Source organism: Lytechinus variegatus, chromosome 17 (assembly GCF_018143015.1).
Source record: "Lytechinus variegatus isolate NC3 chromosome 17, Lvar_3.0, whole genome shotgun sequence".
NCBI classification, from domain to species: Eukaryota; Metazoa; Echinodermata; class Echinoidea; order Temnopleuroida; family Toxopneustidae; genus Lytechinus; species Lytechinus variegatus.
This window is the reverse complement of record NC_054756.1, coordinates 10,870,566-10,894,040: the sequence shown is the minus strand read 5'-3', so window position 1 is coordinate 10,894,040 and position 23,475 is coordinate 10,870,566. Positions and strand designations below refer to the sequence as shown.

General features: G+C 35.5%; 1 protein-coding gene across 16 annotated transcripts in view; it reads right to left on the bottom strand.

Annotated features, from left to right (window-relative positions):
* Positions 1 to 23,475, bottom strand: part of LOC121431099 (protein 4.1-like) — a 90,993-nt gene that overhangs the window by 38,135 nt on the left and 29,383 nt on the right. For all 16 annotated transcript variants that reach the window (XM_041628581.1, XM_041628585.1, XM_041628588.1 and 13 more), the window contains 4 exons: positions 7,664 to 7,739; positions 4,196 to 4,420; positions 3,750 to 3,837; positions 106 to 258 (listed from right to left, as the gene is read on the bottom strand). In XM_041628581.1, the coding sequence (XP_041484515.1) occupies positions 106 to 258; positions 3,750 to 3,837; positions 4,196 to 4,420; positions 7,664 to 7,739 (542 nt within the window). The remainder of the gene's footprint in view (positions 1 to 105; positions 259 to 3,749; positions 3,838 to 4,195; positions 4,421 to 7,663; positions 7,740 to 23,475) is intronic.

Genomic DNA, 23,475 nt, shown 5'->3' with positions numbered 1-23,475 from the left:
AATAAATGAAATTTAAAAAAAAAGCTCCTATATCTTTGTATATAGGCAAAGTATGCAAATCCCTGAAAGTGCTGAAATCGGTTTAAAAAGCTGAACGGGACTTACTTCTCCTGGTCTAATTTTGATGTAGAAGTTGTTTCTTTTATATGATATCTTGAGGATCTTGGGCCAGGCAAAACGGTTTATTCTTAGTCTATCTCTGTAGATAAGAAGCCCATTGGCACATACACCCAGCATGATATCGACTCCCTCAGAATCCTGACAAATAAAGAAAAACAAATAAGCATACACATGATAACATACTTGGGTGGGCATGGCATTAAACCTATTCATTCAAAAAGGGAAGCATGAATTCAAAATAAATGAATCATGAAAGCCCGAATTCACAAAGGTGGTTTTTAAAACCATCGGTTGAACCCATGGTTTATGCAGATTTCCTGTAGAAGAGTGGACTCATTAAATCAGAACAATAGACTAATGAATAAAAAAAGCGTAATTAACCATGGCAACAGGTATCAATTTGGCACACTGAGACAAATGCGTGGATCAGCATTGGACATTTTTTAATGTACACGGTAAATAAGGGTTAATTTATACAGGAAATTTGCATAAACCATAGGTTCAACCAATGGTTTTAAAAACCACCTCCGTGAATTTGGGCAAATGTCATACGAGATGCTGGAATATTTTCCTGTGGCTGGTTTCATAAATAACTAATATTAATTTGCAATTATTCTAGTACTGCGTAAACCCTGAACATGATTGGCTGCCCAACTCTGGATATGGTACATGTAGTTGACATAATGGCAAAGTTATCATAGTTGTAACTCTTTTATGAAACTTGCCCCTGATGTTTCAACAATATCACAGTGTTTTTACTCTAATTCCAATTATAGAGTGGTATGTTTTTGTGAAATGTTAAAAAACCAAAGTAATCTACAAGGGATGATATTTCAACTTATTTTGTTATTGATGATATTACACACACAAATTTAAATGAAGTACCTGGAACAATTTTCATAAAACTTGTTAATAACAAGTTTGAAGTTAAAAGCTACTGAAGTCCTTCTTTCTGATTGGCTGATGACAAATTTGTTACAGAAATTCTGCATTTGTCACTATAACAAGTCTATATGAAACAGGACCCAAGACAATATAATCACACTTTTTTTTCATCAATAATTGAAAAATTATACAATTTGGGGAGAAGGGTTTATTGCCAACAAACAACCAATTTCTTTTATGTTTTCAAAGAAAAATATGTGTAAGCAGACATTTGTGCAAAATGAAAAACCTGTATTCATCTCAGCATTGAATGTGAATGTATAAATTGTCTACACATGTAGGCTAGAAAAGCATGCACATGAGTATCCACACATACATGTAGTCCAGTAAAATGTAGATATTCCCAGAGCAGAAGGAATGTTGTGCATATGTCATCTCCAGGGGAAATGTACAAATGTTAAGAATGCAACATAGTTCCATGGGTTTTCACGAGCAGGGGTTTATTCTGGACCCTGGCCAAGAGGGGGAATGCTCCTGGTTTATGGGATTACTGAAAACCTGCAAGAAGGGCGTTGAGGTTAGCGACAGAATGGATGATGTCTCCACTTGATCTGATGGTAAACTGCCACTCGGTCCCATCTCAAATGGTCTAATCCCTTATTCTGCCTTATACTCGATTGTTGGACCTTAAACTTAGGTTTAAAGTTGTGGTTTAAGTATGGGAAGCCAAAAGTATCAAAATTTTTATCAAGTTGTATGTTTCTTATGTTTCCTGTGCTCTTTCCTGATTCATCGATGGTGAAGACAATCATCTATTTATACTTCCTAGACAATTACGAATGATTTGAGAGCCAGAAGAGCTGAAGTATGATATCTCTACTGTTAGTGATTTATGTAACAATTGGCTATCCATACTTAAACCACAACTTTAAACCTGTGTCTAAATCTGTTTGTCTAATCCAATATTGCTTCATATCTTATCTTATCTACAAGGAATTTTATATGGTCTAATCCAACAAGGTCCAATTGAATTGGTCTAATCCACCTGCCCTAAGACCACTTTGCCTCCTCCAACTTGGCCTAATCTAATCTTGTCTGATCCCACTTGATCTAATCACAATTGTTCTAATCCACTCGGTCTAATCCAAGTTTGCCTAACCACATTTGGTTTAATCCTATTTTGTGAAATATCATTTGGGCTAATTACACTTTATCTAAATCTACATGACCTAATATCATTTCATATAAACCAAGTGGGTCTATCATTGTCTTTCATAAGCTTGTTATTATGCATTATGAATCCAAATTGATCTCCAACGATATACATGTAATTGCCAATTGTTCTGATGCATGATATCATAACACACAAAGAAAATTAGACTAATGGAGCATTGCAAGAAACTTGCGATCAATCGCAAGTCTACTTTTGTTCCCGAAGTCAAGCACATGCCATGCAATTAATTGCAAAGTTGCAATTGATTGTTTAATCTGTTCCCTGCCCTGAAACAAGGAGTGTAATCTGTTCCCTGAAACAAGGAGTGTAATCTGATTTGCTAAAGTTAAAACTGATCAATCAACTGTAAAATTGCAACAGAATATTTGCGATTGATCGCAAATATATTCTTGCAACACCCCCTAAGTGATAATGATTGGACCAAATGGATTTTAAGCAATATTGACGAGTCCCCCAAAAAATAATTTAAATATTCCACCTTTCATTTTATGCTACACAAGCAAATGTAAGTGGGACCAGAAATATGTGGCTTTCAGATGATAAGTATTTTTTTGCTGCGAGTGGGCAAGTTATTTGAAGGTGATGACAGATGCTCACAGATGAGAAGTCATAGTGTGAATGACTGCATTGGAATTTTGAGCACCCTGTATTTTGCAGCGTTGGATATCTTCTTTTTTAATAATCAGGTGCGAAAATTCACACATACATGATGTATATGAAGTTTGGAGTATGGCTAGCTATCTATTACATTTCCCTTTCGTTCTATGTCTCTGTCTCTCTCTCCCACTTTCTGTCTTTCTCTCCTCCTCCTCTTCTCTATCAAACTTTTCTCCTTCCCTCTTCAACAACTGGTAATGATTAATGAGTACACTATTTCCCGAAACCCCCACCCCGGTCTATTTTTTGATACTTCCAAAATACCAAAGCATTCTATACTCTCATAACTAGTGGTTCAAATTTGATTATTATATCTTTTTAATTATGAGTACTTAAGCAATCTATGTGAGGATTGTGTATTTTCATGTCATTATGGGGGGGGGGGCGCCGGGGGGCCGTGGTAACTTGATAACTTTGACTACAGTCCCTTGGTATTTCATGTATTGCTATTTACTATAGATTTCAGTATTAGACATTAAACCAAATTGAGGGAGACAACACTTATTTGGAAATAAGACTAGCGCCCAGGATGGTATTCATAAAGCACTTTTTAATTATGGACAACTTTAGGCACGACTGGTGACCCTTTCTTGTGCAACATGATATATCTCTATGTAGCTAACATTGGACCCAAGAATATATTCCAGTCATGCATGAAGCTGTGCGTAACTTCACAAACAGCTTCATGAAACACCCACCTGGTTCCCATAACAGAAAGGGTTAGCGATTAATCGTAAGCTTGATTTTCACGATTGATTCTACATTGTAGTCAATGCAATCATTCGTGAAAGATGTTTTACGATCATTGCGAAGCTTTGCGTTACGGGCCCCAGGATTTCGGTTTCATACTCACCCTCGCATGGTGAAGATCAACACCATACATAGCAAGCTTTTTTGCGTTATCAAGGAAATGAAGATCGGCTTCTGCAGGTGTCTGCCCTCTAAAAAAAAACAAACAAATAAGAGATTTCATAAATTAAAAATCAAAAAAAGATTTCCTAAGTTCTGAGAACTTTAACATACACCTGTAGATAAATTTTCCTTTATTTTTTACATCTAAAAAAAAAATAATAACACTCTCAGATGAAGAAAGAAAATGAATTTCCAGTTTTACCCCGGCGATGACATTGGAAAGGCTCACGGGCCAGCTTGTGAGAATATAGGCATTTTGGCTTCTAGCCCAATCAGCCCTGTTAATCGCCGTGCAAATGGTGATGTCCGTCGAACCTTATCAAAAGGCTACCATTTTGCATCCACCTCCTCAAAAAAAACAATTTTGATAAAAATCCAGTCTCAAACCTGTGTGTCTTATGCAGCTCCATGACTTTCTCGTCCAATTCCTTCTTCCTCTCCGGTGCGAAGCGGAACTGACCGAGGTACGCTGTGTCGATGCCATGCTTGTCAGCATCGAAATCCCCAAGCTCACTCTGTACAACGTACGAACCCAAGAGGGCGTGTGTCACCAACGAGCAGGGCAGTCTCCCCCGGAGAATATCATCCCGAATTTGTAAACAAAGGAAGTACCTGCATGTAGCAGGGAAAAGAATTATATACAAGTAACAGGAGTTTGTAATTGTATTTGAATACATGTATTCCAAAGCTATTGGTAGGTGATTCATAAAACTGTTCAAGACAAATAAATGAAATAAAACTTTGCAAACAAGCAGCAAAAGTTTCTGTAAACCAAAAAGGTTTTTTATGAAGTATTTTTTAAATCTTCCCCTTCATAATGACAATTTATCATTCATTTTTTACTAAAATAGCTTGATTGCTGAAGTATAATGAGCATAGGTGAATACTTAACTAATCTTCTGTTGCACATCACATGTTGTTTTACTGTTACTTGTACGTTCATCTAGGCCCCCCCCCAAAAAAAAAAAAAATCATAAATCATTATCTTCTTTTGACGTTTATCAATACTTGCTAAATTTATTTCTGCTATCTCTATTTCCTTTTTTTATAAATCTTTTGCATCCCTACTTTCCAATTTTCAACATCAAATTAAATTCAATTCCCCCCCCCCCCACCTAAAATGACTTTCTATCAAAACATTCAGTCAAAAATGAGATTAATTGATGTTATCCATGAAGTTATTTATGGAGTAGAGTAGTTTGATTGATGTTTTTCAACTGGAATCAAATCAGTAAGAGTGAATGGGTCACTCTGTACCTTTGCCCTCATTCCATGTAGAATGTTCACACAAAACCCTCTGCTCATACCATTAGGAATGTTCACACAAAACCCTCTGCTCATACCATTAGGAATGTTCACACAAAACTCTCTGCTCATCATTCAATTAGGAGTGTTCACACAAAACCCTCTGCTCATTCCATGTGTGGAATGTTCACACAAAACTCTTTTTCTCATTCCATGAGGGTAATTCACATTAAAACCCTCAATATCATAACTTCAGCAGGCGAAACGGATTCAGTGGACTGATTTACAGATTTTATAGGAACCAATATTCGGGCCAATAACTGATTTGGGGGAATAGCAGGACTTGCACATTAACAGTTTACAATGTGGTGTACCCATTTATACCACGATGTCACTACAAAGGCCATGAAAATCTTTACATAATTCTTAAGCTTGATGACAGCACAGGACACTATTTCACTGTATTTCATTTATTTCCTACCAAAATTTGCATAATCATTACAAAAATTGTTTTAAAAATGAGATTTTTAAGTTAATTAAACTGACCTAGTGGGAGTAATGAACAAACAATAGTTTGGAAAATGGCTGTACATGCATGTAGACAAGATATGGAACAAAATCAAACAGATACGAGAATGTAGTGCATATCACCAACTGTCCCATCAATACAAGTACCGTAAATGTATGGTTTCACAGGGTATCTCTGTACTACTGCATTGATTTATGGACATGGAGATGGCATGTTTATTCTGCCAAAATAAACCCGAGTCCCTACCCATCCTGTTAGTCTGAAAAAAGACCTCAGTGCTTGGATACACAACCCTCTCTGACAGAAAGGACCATGTAACATTGTAACAAGTGATCACATGTTTCTTTGTCTTGAGATTAAAAAAATTAATAGTTGATCTGTCGATTGACAGATCACCTAATAATGATTGAGGGGTAGAACCATTTTAATTTTTTTTTCATATGAAATTTAATTTTGCTGAAAAGACACAAAGATGAGAACGCACAATTTTTTTTAATGTTTCAATTTGTTTGGATGGATCTCAAACAGCAGTACAAAGAAAATCAATATAAGAGCTGAGATCAAGATAACTTAAGATTATCATAAACCAATAAGAACAAAATTTTCCAAAATAATTATTCCGTGTCCGACTGAATGTTTTGTCATTTAAGTATGTTAAGTTTTCTTACAATCTTTGGTTTAATTTCCTGGAGTCAAGTTTTGTTTTCTTTTCACATACACTTGTGAACAGTGTGAATCTTATGAATTTTACAATAGTTAAACGACCTGAATTTCCATTCTTATCATTATACACTGTACAATTTCTTTGAGTGTGTTTTTTTCCCTTGGATGTATTTCTATTCAGAACAATCATTCAAAAAAAAAGACAATTATATAAATTCCTGTATGGAAGTTTAAATTCAGCATAATTTCATTCTTAATGTCTCTTGATCCCTTCTGCACCCAACCGGTCAACAAAGTTTCAGCTGTCCAGCGAACCCTGCCAAAAATGCATTGAGTTGTTCAAGCTGGTGTCACAAGGCACTTAGGCCTGGTTCTCTGTCTTTCTTCTTCCATTCCATATAAACTTGATATATTCAAGTCACTTTCCATCTACTGCCAGCCATGACCAGCATGGAATGAAAAATATTTGGATGATTTGTCACCATCAATTGACTAAAAAAAATGTCAGTCGAAGAAATTGTCCCCGTATATGTTTCTGGAGTCTTTTTTGTATGTGGGTGTTTGCGTCTTTCTTTTTTAATTACAGTGAATCAGAGCTATTTTTGTAAAGCAAGGAGCCTTTATTCCAAAAGTATAAATGGAAATACTTCTTATATCCATACATGAATCTTAAAGAACAGTGACTAAATCATCAATTCCTTGTCATAAATATTCTTTTGGTCTAAATATGAATTGGTCTAAGTTTCGTATTATCCAATACCACCGCGGTAAAAACCCAATTGGTATGCCATCAGGTTTAGCAAAACATTCTAGGTAAAATGTCCATCAGGCTAACATGGTATAGACTACATCAGTGTAGTCTGCTGTCCAAACCCTTCACTCAAGTTTAGGGTCTGCGTGTGCTGCCTACTCATGCCTTGTGTACTGAAGGCCTGAAACAGCAAGTTTTGTATGTGCTAGTCTTTGCGTGAAGATGCACTTGTTGATCAGTTTCAATCAGGGTCTAAGCCTGAAGACTAATATCAGCCGCCCCCCCCCACCGTAACACAAGTGTTAAGAATGAGCTTTTCAATTATTAAAAGAAAGTGAGGTCAACGTCTGTTTAAAACGTTTCATAGAAATTCTTATATTCATATACATGAATTATTTCCTTGACATTCTGGACATTGTGCAAATATTTTCAGAGTTGAAGTTGATTGGATCAATTGCAACTTGATGTGAAACACCCCCAGGTGTGTGTTTCATAAAGCTGTTCGTAAGTTAAGAGCGACTTTAAGAACGACTGGTGATCCCTTCTTATGGTAAGTGGTATATTGAATTGGCGATGGTTTAGCGCGTAAGAAAGGATCACCAGTCGTTCTTAAAGTCGCTCTTAACTTACGAACAGCTTAATGTAAAACACCCCCAGGTAACCATACCTTGTGATGTCTTCTTTGAGTTGAGCTGGATCTGGTGGATAGAACTTGACATTGAAGTAGAAAAACCAAGGTCCATCTGAAACGTAGACAAACAGATAAAATACAGAGAATCGTTAAGTTTTACAAATGAAACGTTCAGCAAAGCTGTGGATAGAACTTGACATTGAAGTAGAAAAACCAAGGTCCATCTGAAACATAGATAAAAAGATAAAATACAGAGAATCGTAAAATTTTACAAATGAAAAATATAGCCAAGCTGTTGATAGAACTTGACAGTGAAGTAGAAACACCAAGGTCCATCGGAAACAAAGATGTAAAAGAAAAATAAAGACTGCAAATCTGTGGAACCATAGAACTTGAAATTCAAGTAGAAATTCTTAGGCCCATCGTTAACTTTAACTGAAAGAATCGTTAACTTTAACTGATAATACAGCAAAGTTGGTGGATAGAACTTGACAGTGGATGAGGCTACAATAGCAGCAAACAAAAAGGATCTATGGAATATGAATAGAGGAATTCTAAAGATGGCTTCATACATGTAAGAGATGCCTGGCTGCAGAAGGGCGGTAGCTTGTACATGTGCAGTGATTTTCAATATCTGCACAAATGACATAATGGCATTAGCTCAGGCAATGCACTTCAATAATTGAACAGTGTGCACTAGAGATTTGGCCCTTAATTCTGCATGACCAACATGAATGAGAACTGATTTACACATAAGATCCTAATGTCTTTCTGCCAGCCAAGCAATGACTTGAAATAAAAGTACATCTGGAAGAGACCCATTAAAAATTTAAAAAACATGAAACTGCTACCTTTGAGAAAGGACTTGCTTACAGCCCACATTTTCCCCCATCAATGTCCGAGAGGAAACTTTTAATTCAATTTCATGGGGGGAGGAGGCTGCTTGTAAAGTTGATTGATAAAAGTCATGAACGATGTTATATTGCTGGTACCATGACAGTAATTAATGCCAACCAAGTACAGTCAAGATGAGAACGGCTGTCACATGACGCATAATGGTGCTTGACAAGAATACATAATACTGTACAACATGAGTGTAAAGCTCCAAAGAATGCGTCTTTCATGCAGAAACCCTAATTATATCACTCAAACTGTATTTAATATACATACATTCACAAACTACTCTCTGAATGTTGAAGTCAATCGATATCATAAAACTTGGAAAGTACAAATAAAGATATACACTGAAAGTGATAATTCATGATAGGCATTTACAGCACATCTTTGAAAGCAAAAAGATGGTCTCAGATTATCAAATTTATTACATGTTGCTTGCCACTCTTCCTTTGAGCAGCAGTATGAAGTGGCTATTTTCTAAAAACCCATAGTTGAATATTAAATGTTGTCTATATACGTTTTATTCAAGTATATCAAAGTGCAAACAGACAAACTTAAATTTACAAGGAGTCAAGTATGTACGTGTATGCTATTCAAATTAGAAAATAGTACAGAACAAGATACTACCTGCACTTTTATGTCTCTTTTATTTTCTGTATCAGACACATGAACTTAATAAGTTCTTGAAGACAACCCCCCCCCCCCCCCCCCGAGTCATGTGACCTAAAACTCAGGCAGTATTTTCAGTAATACTTGATTAACCTTATGTCCAAGTTTCATTATGGGAAATTAAAGTTCCAATTTGATTGACTTCTTCATCATTCCCAGACAGATGTTCATATTATGACACACTTGTCCTTGTTTTGACCATGACAATTTCCCCCTCTGTCATCTCATATTTCATTTCTCTTCACCAAAATCCCCCCTCTTCTCCAACACCAGTACACATCAAGTCCTTTTTTTACTTTAATAGTTTTATGAAACACCCACTAGATAATTGTGAATATCCTTCAAGACTTCCTGAATTAATCTGATTGAGTTTCAAAGACAGCATGAGATGATCAACTATTTCCTAGCTTCAAAATCACCATGTACATGTACCTACATACTCTCAAGTTCTTAATTTTGATCTGTGTCCCAAAATATGATTTCTAGAACTTTCATCTACATGTATATGCAACAATTAACAGAAATATTTTGAGGAAAATGATATGTTACACTGATTACATTCCATAAAGACTATCATATTAAATAATTAAAGAGAACATTAACTTGGGTTGTAATGAATGCAAACTTTTATAATGCATCTGAATCTTTAACTCAGACGGATATTACAGGTAACTCAATATGCTGGGAAGTGGGAACCTTTGTTTGATATTTAAATGGGAAGGCCTATGTAAATATCTGCCTCTCTATATAGGTGGTTTCGAACCACCTCGATCATAAGAATCCCTGTTAAATTACGAGATCTTTTTTAGGCTAAAAAATACCCATTCATTATTCCAGCATTCACACCACCCTGAAATACACCCTTCGGGCTAAGTTCCTGAAGTTACGAGCATGTGCAGTATGGTCTGATAAGCAAGCGCGAGATTCAAAGTCACTAGCTCAGCAGCACCCAAGGCGCCCGTGCAGAACTACAAACTGGGCTTAAAGTGCCGTAAATTGCTTTCAGACTGCCAAAATACCTGCGACCTTGAAAAAATCCCAGCGACAGTTATCGTCATTTTGACAAGTACCTCCTATTTAGTGGGTATTTTCTTTCGGGGAGATTACGGGTAATTTGATTTTACATTGCCAATATTACCTGGTATATTCTGATCGGGGTAAATTTGCCAATCAGAAAATACCTGGAACAGACGAACTTCGAGGCGGTCTGAAACCACCTTATGAAAGAAATATCTAGTTGGAAAGGATCGGATGCCAATAAAAACATTGCCATAACATTGTGATAGTCTTCTAATACTTTCCAAATATTGCTCATAGTATAAAGTATCCTATTTAACAATACCTCACGTTTGGAATGCTATGTTACGAATCTACACCACTTCCCGAAATAGCCACCAAAGCAAATAATAATACAGCAAAATTATTGGAATTCTCCTGTTTCAGTATTCATTCACATGATAGACAGTGTTCGGATGACCTGCATAAAAGCCTATTGTTATTTTGTCCCTTTCCACCCCCCCCCCTCTTTAAATACCATGTTGATACCAATATGTATTCATATGGAATTAATGGAGTATTTGCATAGCCTGCATATTGAAGCCAATTGTTTATTATTCCACCACATCCCACTACCATTGTTCATGAGCATGTAGAAATTTAATCCAAATAAACAACTTTTGTTTCTGGGTTTTAAAAAAAAATGATGTCCGCCCAAATTAATCATAAATGGAGATAAATAATGTAACCTGATATTCAGGGTAATAATTACTGCGAACCTAATATTCAAAGTAATGATATACTGAAACTTCCTCATCTGTGTAAATGCCAAATAAAACCAATCTTTTAAATCAATCAATGTGGTTGTCAATAACGTAGTGTTCATTTGCTGGTATCATAAAACAGGCCCCATCTTACAAAGAGTTACGATTGATCCAATTAATTGTAATTCTATGGAAATCCATCAGCGTCATCATTTTTTCTATAGAAAATTTGCAAAATGTCCATTGTAAACAAAGGAGAACACACCAAATTGTCAAGAAATAAATACATGTAAATTTATGGATATATATTCATATCTAATTTTTCAACAAACATGCATTTTATACCCCTTTCATATTGCGCTTTTAACCAGCAAATTTCACCAGCGGAGGGGAAAGTGTCCAGTATGATAGGTACACAGGCACTGGTGAAGTTCCCCTGCGAACTTCTCCACCTCTAGAGGTGGCGAACTTCGCCGGTGAAAAGGCCAGTATGAAAGCAAACCAGAGAACTTCTCCTCTTTAATAACGTCAGAGGTAAATTTTTTCTCTCCTGAAGTCCCCTGTACCGAGATTCAGCGCGCAATAGTTGCAGGCTCAGCTGAATACTATGGCCAAGTAGATACCCTCTAACATAATTCTTTTTTTACTAATAATATTTATTAAAAAGCAATTTTTACATGTATAAAATTCGCTAAAATATAAAAACAAGGTGATATTGTTTGTTTTTCTCGAAATACTTCCAAAATATATTGTAATTATTTTTTCATACCTTTTGTCTTAGGTAAGAAGTAATGTTTACAATTTTCTTTTGTTAGTTCTGCAATCGCCCGTTGACTTTCGCCGCGGAAGTGAGGAATGTGAGGCGGAGAAGTTCGCCGGTGAAAAATGAAGAGGGCAGTCTGAAAGGGGTATAAGATGTTGACTTTGCTGGCTTTCCATAGTTGCAATTGATTGGATCAATCACAACTCTTTGTAAGACGGGGGCCCGGATCTCACAGAGCAGTCAGGAGTTTACGTTTTTGTATATTGTTTGTGATTATTCAAAGGGGGAGAAGTTTATATAGTCCTATATGTATCCAGCCATTGTTTTCAATCATAATATAGTCTTCATTTTCACCAATGTTTTTAATTTTCAATGACAATGTCAGAGAGATATATGTATCAAATTTATGTACTATAAAATCATACAGCGTGGGTTAATCAGGACATGAATTAATATTTCACCAGCCAGAGTAAGTTCCAAACATCTGGAATAATTCTTTCTTTTTCTATAAAGACCTATCTTATTGGTCTGGATTTAGATCTTGTTTTCTTTCTACATATTTTATGTCATAATAGTTCTATGTGCTATGATTATCAACTCTTATGATTTGTTTCTTAAGTTTGTTTTCTTTCTACATATTTAATACCATAACATTCTTATGTGCTATGATAATCAAATCTTGTGATTGTGGGAACTAACGGGAAGATGAGGCAATACATTTCCTAACATTGAGAATATTATCTTCCAAACAAACCCCCCCAAAAAAAATCATACATGGATTTCATCTTTCTATGTTTTTTTTTCTTTAGATAGGTTGTTTATATTCACTTTTGTTTCCAGGGAATAATTTTCCTGCTATCGCATCACAATTTACTCCCCATATCTTTTAAAGACTGCTACAAATATTAAAGGTCAAGTCCACCTCAGAAAAATGTTGATTTTGAATCAATAGAGAAAAATCAGACAAGCACAATGCTGAAAATTTCATCAAAATTGGATGTGAAATACGAAAGTTATGACATTTCAAAGTTTCGCTTATTTTTAACAAAATAGTTATATGAACGAGCCAGTCACATCCAATTGAGAGAGTCGATGATGTCACTCACTATTTTTTTGTTTTTTATTGTTTGAATTACACAATATTTCAATTTTTACGAATTTGATGATTAGGACCTCCTTGCCTGAAGCACAAAATGTAAATAATGGAATTCCACGTGACAATGAAGAGAACATCAAAATATTTCATATTTCATATAATAAAATACAAAAGAAATAGTGATGTCATCAGTTCCCTCATTTGCATACCGACCAAGATGTGCATCTAACTGTTTTGTGAAATGAAGCGAAACTTTAAAATGTCATAACTTTCTTATTTTACATCCGATTTTGATGAAATTTTCAGTGTTATGCTTGTTGAATTTTTCTCTTTTTATTCAAATCAAGTTTTTGTTGGGGTGGACTTGTCCTTTAATTCTTTTGCATAGCAAATTTTTACACAGGATTGTACATTAAGTTGAGAGCTTTTCTCTTTAATATGACCAAAAATGCTATTCAAATTTGTAGAGCAAAACCATTGCCTGGCTTCTATACATGCGGAATTGCCATTAGTAAAAAAAAAAATTAAAAAAAAGCTGCACAAAGGCTCAATGGAAGCACTTTGTGCAGTATTCTCAATGTCATATGTAGATGTATGAAACACGGTATGAATAGTTTATACATAATCTTTGGCTGTCATATATGCAAATTGAAATGGAAATAATAATGATATTCATAACTTTTCTTCATGGTTACACTTGATTACCATGTCATATGGAAGCTTAACCTCGTCTAGCTGGTGCATGCAGTGTGCAGCAGCATCCCAAGCTGCTGCTGGCAGTTCATTCACACTGTACAGATTTTACTGTGTAATTGTAAGAAATATAGTGTTTCCAGCTATGTTGAATGCTTATCTTACAATTATGATAATTTTTTTAATACATATTTAAGCATGCACATTCTATTTTAAATAAACTTCAAAGGCAGCATAAAACTGAGCAGATCTCCTTGAAATAACACAAGATAGAATAGGCTAGATATTTTGATCAATGTGTTCAATTAATCATACAAATGAACAAAACAATGAATTACTATAAAAACTTAATTTCCAGGGTGCCTTGCCATGCTTGTATTTAAGTCAACCATATCGCAATGTGGAAATATGGAGAACTGGTATGAAACGTATACAATGAAAATCTACGAAATCTGAGACAACTTGCTTAGATCATGGACCTATTATGCTTGGATCATCAGGTAATTAAAATAATGACTTAAATATCTATTTGTCCAGGATCTTCTGATTACTTATTTTTCTTATTCTCTATATTTGTTTTTACTATACATACTTGTTTCAAAAGAACCTGTAATTCGTTCACTTTCTTCGAGTGTGAACAGCTCACTAATGTATGAAGATGGATGGGAGAGATTTACAGTGTGAGAGGTCTTCATCTGGTCTAAATCCTTCCAATAACAATCACCTAGACCCATTCCCACTTGAGAGCTAATCTACCTGAACCACAGTTCAAAGTCATCATGGGAGTGCTATGTCTCATCCATTCTAAAACCTTGGTCCTTTCACACCTGAAATCTAGACCACTGCATTCTCATAGAAAATGTGAAAACTGTCATAATTATGCATGTTTGGTATCAAACATTTTTCTATAAAAGTTACAAGAACCTTTCAAGTACAAGACAATAGCCATATTCTAACTGTTATTAGAATGGCAGTTGAAACATATGGTAAAAGTAAAGCGAATGAAAGAGATTTCAACGAACCAGGCAATTTCTTCTATGCAGTTTTCACAACTTTAATGCTAACTTCATGTGCAACATTGGATGCATATACATTTAGGCTCTTCCTTCAAAGTGAATAGTTATTTTCAAGGAATATTGTTTTCTATGACTATTTGGATGTCTTGTTTTTTTTTTGTTTTTTTTTTGGGGGGGGGGCAAAATTGCATCGAGTCCCCATATATTCTAATAGAGAACTAACAGGCAAAGAAGTATCCAGTCAGTCCAGTGGATACAGTGTATTTGTAGTTCCAGGTCATGACTCAGATACTTAATGAACAAAATACAACCATTGACAGGTTTCAAGATATTTCAATGCAGCTTCACTACAGTGAAAGACCATGAATGTGAGGGCTTAAATTACAGCATCTTAATACAGTCCAGCATGGAATGGGCATTGTGAATATGTTGAGGGCACTTGACCTCAATACATGAATGAATAATGACTTCTGCTTTTGAAAGTACTTTTAGTTCTTGCCATGGGGCAGGTGCATATTCAACAAGGACTAAAGTAGGAAATTATGGGGTTGACGGAAGAGTCTGTCTAGCACTGCATTCATACTGGATTTCAAATTCGCTGCGAGGCTGCTGCTGTAGTGGCACGTCCAGCAAAAAAAAACTGCATCAAAAACATAGATTTAAAGTGGGCACCTGCATCATCGGTGCATCAAATTGCCATGCCTTATTTACACTGGATCCCGTCATTTCAACACAAAAAGCTGCATCTTTCACAAAACTTCATGGCCTTGATGAAGATATCGACAAATTTACATGTTATGAATGGCAAGATCCAGTCCTCTCACAAGGTTTCTACTATTTTTCAAAAAATTACTGGATAGCTTCGCTGAAATATCCATTGATATGAGTTGAAGTATTAAATTGGGTCTAACTCTTCAAATTTTGCTTTTTTCTACAAAACAAAAGAGCCCCTTTAAAGAATGGAGATTGACGAGTTAGAAATCGGTGGGAAACATATACTTTCCCAGGCCTCTGTCTTCATAAGAATCATCATCTTCAGCCATCAGCTACATAAAGGTCATGTCAAAAAGTCAAGGAGGTCAACACAAATGGCCGTAGGGGGTAACTTGACAGGAGAAGACATGGTTGAACCTGTAATAGTAGGATAGCACCGTCTTTCATTGTTTCTCAATGACAGAATCTATGCCTAAAATGGCACCATGCATGTACACACTTGAACTTCAGCATGAAAAGCCCTGAATCCAAATATTCAAATCAAATGGGAAATTTATATAGGTAGTAGGATTTGCTTGTATGTACAGTAGGTCTCCAGTATTCATGATTTTTCAGGAATAAACCATCTGATTATATGATGAGGTGTCCAAACTTCACGCACTTTTCAAAAATATTCATCAGGCTTACTTTTTTCACAAAATATGGTTTAGGGTTTTATACAAAACCAATTCAAGAAATAGTTACCACATTGACGGCAAGATTAAAAACTATAAACTCATGGACGAAAATGTAAAGTAGGTCAAGGGGTTTCGCCTGTATCGCGATATCAAAATTCTATTCCGATCGGCGAATGGGCGCTGTGCTGAAAAACCGTTCGGAAAAAGTGTGACCTAACTTCGCGCACAAAAGCTTTTGTGGAGATTTACACAAAAACTCAAGCTCAAAAAGTGAGATATTTATATCAGATTGATGGCAAACTGCTATGGAATCGGTTAGTACCACATTTAACTCACATTTTTGATGATTTCTGCTTGCAAAATGGTGATATCGTGATGCTTGTTAATTTCTTCAAAACGGGCGCCAGCGGTGACAAATTTGCCGATCTTTTGCCAATATTTTCATGAATACTGAACTCATCCTAAAGAAACTTTCACCAAAGGGTAATTTTAGGTCGCTTTTCACGTTGATGATGTCAGATTTTAAGGATATTGGCTAGTTTTTTAGATAATGACCGTCCGCGAAGTATGGACACGCGCGAAGTTTGGACCCACTGCCATAATTCACTTGGTTGTAAGAGGTCCACACTGATGCTATAAGAAAGTATTACTTTGATAAATTTGATTTAAAGTCTTGGTGTGCAAAAGGGCTATTTTGGTTTTAAATAGGGTGTGTACAGCCTAGTGTTCCTAACTATTCAGAGGTCTGTAACAAAGCTTAGCAATGATCGTAGAATGTTTTTCTACGATTGATTCCATTGTCTACAATGTACAAACAATCATAAAAATCAAGCGTACAATCAATCGCTAACCTTTGTGTTATGGGACCCAGGTTGGTAACAAAATACACAAGAAGTTCTTCTTTAAGAATCAAAATTAAACATTTTCATTTTTTTTAAAGGTATAAAAAAGATGAATTAAATAGGTGCCACTAAAAGAGCAACGCATGAATCAAATAATTATAAAGCCTCTTAATATTTAGATTATTTTAACTTAACCTCGTGTTCCTAGATATGCCAATCCTAACCTCAAAATACACTCTATGAGTGTGGTTAGTTTCAAACACACAAGTACTCTAACTTTTCCATCATCAAGAGGTCATCTAAACCTGGATTATTCTTTCAATTAAAGTATCCTATTAGGATTCTATTTCAATCATATCATCTTGTAACCTACACCCACTCAAAAGCAAACACTTTAACTTCCTAAACCACTTAACAAGGAACAAAGTCAACAACACATTTTTTTTTCAAATTCCTATTGTAACTTGATGGCAATAGTGGTGTGTATGAATGGGATGATCCTTTGAAGTTGGGTAGTCTCACTTACTTTTATAGGGGTGAGGTGATCTTACAAGATGGTTTTTAAGAGCAGTGTCCGGTTGTTTTGATGAAGGATGTCTTTTTACAAGATATTGAAAATCATGACTGTTTCTTGAACTTTAATGGCAGTTTGTATTTTTTTTTCTCAAGACAATGTCCAAGTAAGTGGAGTAATGGTGTCAAAGGTTGCTCTTTGTTTCTTTTATGGCATGGAATACCAAAAAGTTCCATTACAGTATAACAATGGAAAACATAGATGGGTCTTATTCCCTGTGATTTGATCAACAAAGTCCTTCAAAATGTTGGTCAGGAAAAAAAAAACTTTGAAAGGTTCAAATGTGATTTGTGATGGTGCTATGTTTACAAGTGTAAATATGACCATAATAAGAGGTCTGATTTTCCCCGATGGGCATCCCTATGCTGTTTTGACCACATTGTACATAATGTAGTTTAGAAACCCCAGACTATCCTTCAGAAAAGCATAGGCCTATTGGTCAACCTCAACACACAGTGTGAGATGATGTTATTGGTTGTCTAAAAAAATTGCCATTGCCAATATTTCAAGACATGACACCAAATGAGTTTTTCAGACAGGTGCTCATCAGCACTTCCATAATCCATCTGATTTATTGACCTGTTAACACCGCAGGATTGGTGGCTAATAGAGTGACAATGCAATCATCCGATCCACAAGCTTACGGGTGACAGCAGCTCTTTGTCACTTCATTGAACTTGGTCTTGGTGGTAACATACCGGTTGTATTGCTAAAGTGACACTAGACGAAAGTGACTCCAAATTGACCAAGGCCAAGTAAAAAAAGATAGTAGTTGATCGTCCGGGTTTTTTGAGAGCGGTGATGAGGGAGGTCCTTGCTATTTGCTATCTTACTATTTTTTTTAAGAACACGGAGGCATTTTCTCGGTCTGATTTTTGACATCAGTGATGAGGGAGGTCCTTACTATTTACTATTTTTTTTGATATTTTTTATTCAAATGATTGTCAGGCCATGTCAAGCTCGAATTATGTGATGGATGTATGCTCAATAGTAATAAATGATTAGAAACATATATATACATATTATATATGTATAAATATCTACGATTGATTGGAAATCTATGGAAAATAAAATCTATTGATGTATTATTACTGATGTATACTGGTACTGTATTGTTGTCAAACAGAATGTTCATGTCAAGTGAATAATTTAAACATTTTAATTTAAGGGTAAAAAAATGCATGGGGGGTCTTTTTTATTGTCATGGAGTCTTGTTCAATTTTCCAGAGCCAATCTCATTTTTAGCTCTGGGTATGGTTTCGCATCGCAGGTTCCGGGTGCTTGATCGTGTACATAATGTTTAATACTACTGCTCAATTTTTATTCATTTTTAAAATTGATATTGAATATTAAATCCCTCATTGAATATTCGATGCATTGCCTCCTGACATTAGAAATCTCGAAGGAAAATTCAATGCATTTCACAAATTCACATGTTACGCCAGCACAGTCAATCACATCATCCTAGCACACATGCAGTTCTCCCAACAGAGTCACAAGCACGCAATCACCGTAACACACGTCGAAGTACAGGCGCAATCACTCACCAAAAAACCCGCTGAAATACAAATTACGCCATTAGAATTGATTTATCTGCGCCATATTTCAAGAGCATGCGACGGATTAGTTCAGATTCAGTAAGCAGGGTCCCCGAAAATGCACTAAAAATGAAGAAATCCGCGATCTTTTCCGAGTTTGCAAACTTTATTTCCTCGCTAATTTATGATGGTATCTTCAAAATCCAATAAAAAAACAAATCAGAATTTTTTTCTTTCTTGCAATTACGGCGATATCGGACTTTGCAATTGTTTTTGAAGTTGCGAGAGAGATCCCAGAGTAATCTTTTGATTTTTTTCATTATTCAGCAGCCATAAAAATAGTTAATAACAAGAAAATTGATGCTGCAATTAAAAAGGGAAGATGGCGAGGACGAGAAACAACACCATTTTTTTTTTTTTTTTTTTTTTTTTTTTTAGAAAATAGTAAATAGCAAAAATTTTCATGCGGCGGCCAAAAGTGATGCGCGCGAGGACGATCAACTACTTTCTTATTTTACTTGGCCCAATGTAATGCCATTAGAAATAATAGCTTTAGTTCGTCTGGAGTCGGGTTTCGTTAGTGGACTGTAGCATTAAACTCTATTTGGTCAATGTGCCAAAATTTGTCAGTAAACAAAACTTGACCTTTTTTTTAGAGGGGGGGGGGGTTCTGTCAGAAATCGTACCCTTTCGGGTTTCTATCAAGATTAAGGAAAAAAAAAACTTGATATCAACAGGCTAAACTACACCTACAATGCACAATTTAACTTCAAATTCACACCTCATGTGTAGTGATTACCCTATAAATAAATTAATTTTATGCATAATATTGTTATTCTAGGGTTCAATTCATCTTACAAAATGCAAGGATATTTTTGTTGAAAGGGGGGGTGGAATTGAGCTGAAGTTAATCAAAGGAAGAATAGCATAAATATGTATGGACCTGGGAAGACTGAGTTTAAACCATTAAATATGCAATGTAATATGCATAATTCTGCAAATGTAGCCAGACATGGTTAATTGACCATTAGCTTCATCTAGTCCAGTAATGGCAGAATAGCTTTGGAACACTCTAATCATCCTCTGAGATTATCAAATGGGCATAGAAGATGCGTGTATGTCTTTACCAGATTGTAGCTTGCCATAGTATCATAGCACGCTGTGAGACTATAAAGGTGTTGGGTCTCTGAATATTTCATGACTTGTAAGACACCCAAAGGCATAACCAGTTTGGATAGCTTTAGAATTGGATTCATCATTGTGATGTAAGCTCATTCGATTCATCTCCGTCGGGCCGAGAGAGGGCTTGGGATCGCAGACCAAGAGTAGTTTGATGTATAAACCTTTCACCTTGGGAGAGTGGTCTGAATAAATGTAGCCTAAAGTCCATGACAGTGACTTGTGTGCGAAAATAAAACAAGTTGTATATGTATGTTAGTCTTGTGTGTGAAGACACACTTGTTGAATAATGTTTCAATAAGGGCCTGTGCCTGCAGACTACAGCAAGGGTGCATTCATGGTTCTTTTGCGAAAGGAGAATGAACATTTTTGAAATGCTGGTCATAATGCTCTCTGTGAATGCAAAGGGGTTTTTTTTGGGGGGGGGTGATCTCCAATTGAAATGAATTTTTGGATAGCTCTATCCTATTATTTCTCAGGATCAAAAAATCATTTTCAAGACCTACAGTGAACAGTATGTGGGATAATGGCAACAAGCCATCAGTGTTTAACAAAGTCACACTCCCTCTTTCATACTCCTATTGCCTCAGGGATACACTTGAAATCTACAATGAAAGGATCCTAGTGAAAAGAAGTGGAAAATAGATGGTCATTACTTAGTCAGTTCAAACTCAGAGTTTCAAAGCGATGATTTCTGTCTGATTATAAATGCAAAGATTGTGAAGTTATATGAAAATAGCTCTCTGCATAAAGCCAGAAGAGCCCCCATTCTTTCATTGTTAAATATTTTGTGTCATTTTCCAAAGTAACACTTACTTTTTTTGATGCAACTGCCAAAGTGTTTTTGCAGTGTGAGCTTGAAACTGCATTGAACAAGCATTCTCTGAAATGAATTATCAAACGCACCCCTATAATATAATAATGCCATTCAATTATTTTCCTACGTTTTTATCATGAATTTAAGAATCCGAACATCTACATGTAGATTGCTTTGATAACAATGTATGAACCAATTTATACTAGTCAATTATTTCATTTAAAAGAGGTTCATATCATACAAGTCCACTTTCATCAGGTTTTAGGCCAAGTAAAAAAAGAAAGTAGTTGATCGTCCGGGTTTTTTGAGAGCGGTGATGAGGGAGGTCCTTACTATTTGCTATCTTACTATTTTTTTTAAAAACAAGGAGGCATTTTCTCGGCCCATTTTTGACAATTAGTGATGAGGGAGGTCCTTACTATTTACTATTTTTTTTGCTATTTTTTATTCAAATGGTTGTCAGGCCATGTCAAGCTCGAAATATGTGATCGATGCATGCTCAATATTAAATAAATGAGTAGAAATGTATATATATATATATATATATATATATATATATATATATATATATATATATATATATATATATACATACATATATATACAATAGATTGGAAATCTATGGAAAATGTATTATGCAATAAACAAGGCTCCACACTAACTTTTTTTCTTGGTGGCCCAAACAATATACCAAAATCATCAATTTCATATTTTTGGTGGCCCTAAAACAATAGAAAACATTACAATTTATTAAAACTTTGGTAGCCCAACCGGGCCACCAAGTGTTGGCTTTTACAAAATTTTGGTGGCCCGACTCTCATTTTTGGTTGCCCCGGGCCACCGGGCCACTGCTAATGTCGAGCCCTGCAATAAAGATCTATCGATGTATTTATACTGATGTATACCGGTACTGTATTGTAAAACAAAACGTTCATGTCAAGTAAATGATTTAAACATTCTATATTAATATATATATATATTGTAAAGGTAAAAAATGCATGGGGGTGGGTCATTTTTATTACCATGGAGCCATGTTTAGTTTTCCAGAGCCAATCTCTTTTTTAGTTCTGGGCATGGTTTCGCATAGCAGTTTTCCAGCTACTTGCATATTCATTAACATGTTGTTTAATACTGTTCAATTTTTATTCATTTTTTAATTGATATCAAATGTTAAATGATGATTGAATTAATTGATAATTGTTCACATAATATTTATTATTTCATGTTTGTAACTGTGTTAGATATATTTACTAACTAATTTTTACAATTTTCCATCAAATTGAATAGCTCAAGGAAGAATAAAGATTATCAAATTTGAACAGAATTGGCACTTCTTGGAATCCCATTATTTTCAATCTTGATAAAGAATAACCAAGTTGAAATTATTTTTTTTGAATATTCAATGCACTGCCTGCTGACGTTAGAAAACTCAATTGATTTCACAAATTCACATGTTGCGCCAGCACAGTCAATAACAATAACATCCCAGCACACAAGTCATGCATTACCCAACAGAGTCACAACAAGCACAGTCAATCACCGTTACACACATCGAAGTACAGGTGCTATCACTCACCAAAAAACCCGCCGAAATACAAATTTACATCATCAAAATTGATTTTTCTGCACCATATTTCCAAAGCAGGCGACAGATTAGTTCAGATTCAGGAAGCGGGGTCCCCGAAAATGCACTAAAAATGAAGAAATCCGTGATCTTCCCCGAGTTTGCAAACTTTATTTTCTTGCTAATTTATGATGGTATCTTCAAATTTCCAATAGAAAACCAAATCAGATTTTTTTTCTTTCCTGCAGTTACGGCAATATCGGACTTTGCTTGTTTTTGAAGTTGCGAGAGAGATCCCAAACCACATGAGAGCAAATCGCTCGCCAATTTTTTGATTTTTTTCGCTATTCAGCAGCCATAAAAATAGTAAATATCAAGAAAATTGATGCTGCAATGAAAAAGGGAACATCAAAAAAGGAACATCCCGATTTTTTTTTTTTTTTTTTTTTTTTTTAGCCAATTTTTGAAAATAGTAAATATCAAAAATTTCCATGCGGCGGCCAAAATAGATGCGCGCGAGGACGATCAACTACTTTCTTTTTTTACTTGGCCTTAGTTCAAATTTTTTCTCACTAGCGTATCGGATTCAAATTAATGGGCCTACATTTACACGAATACAGAAGAACTGATCCCAAAAAGCAGACTTGTGTAAAGCAGACATATCATACCAAGGACCACATTTGAGTGCAGCCACGATGGTTGCTCACCAAATATATGATTCATTTGTTTGATATTTGTGTGCCTTGTCATGATGTCAATCAAATACCCATTACATGTTACGTAGGATGTATAAATTGAATAGGATCAATGTTAGTGAATAAACAAAGTCCCACTTATCTCTGTCTCGCCCTATATTATATATACCTTTCAGACTAGAAAAGGGTTTCCTTATCCTTGGGAAAATAGGTTTAGTCCCACCAATTTTGACTCGGTTAACCTTAGCCCACTTCGGTTTCAGGTTTCATTTTACCAAATCCCGCTTATCTCTGTCTCGCCCTATATCACATGTGGAAAAATTTTCCCTTAGCCACAGGAAAAAAGTTGGGCAG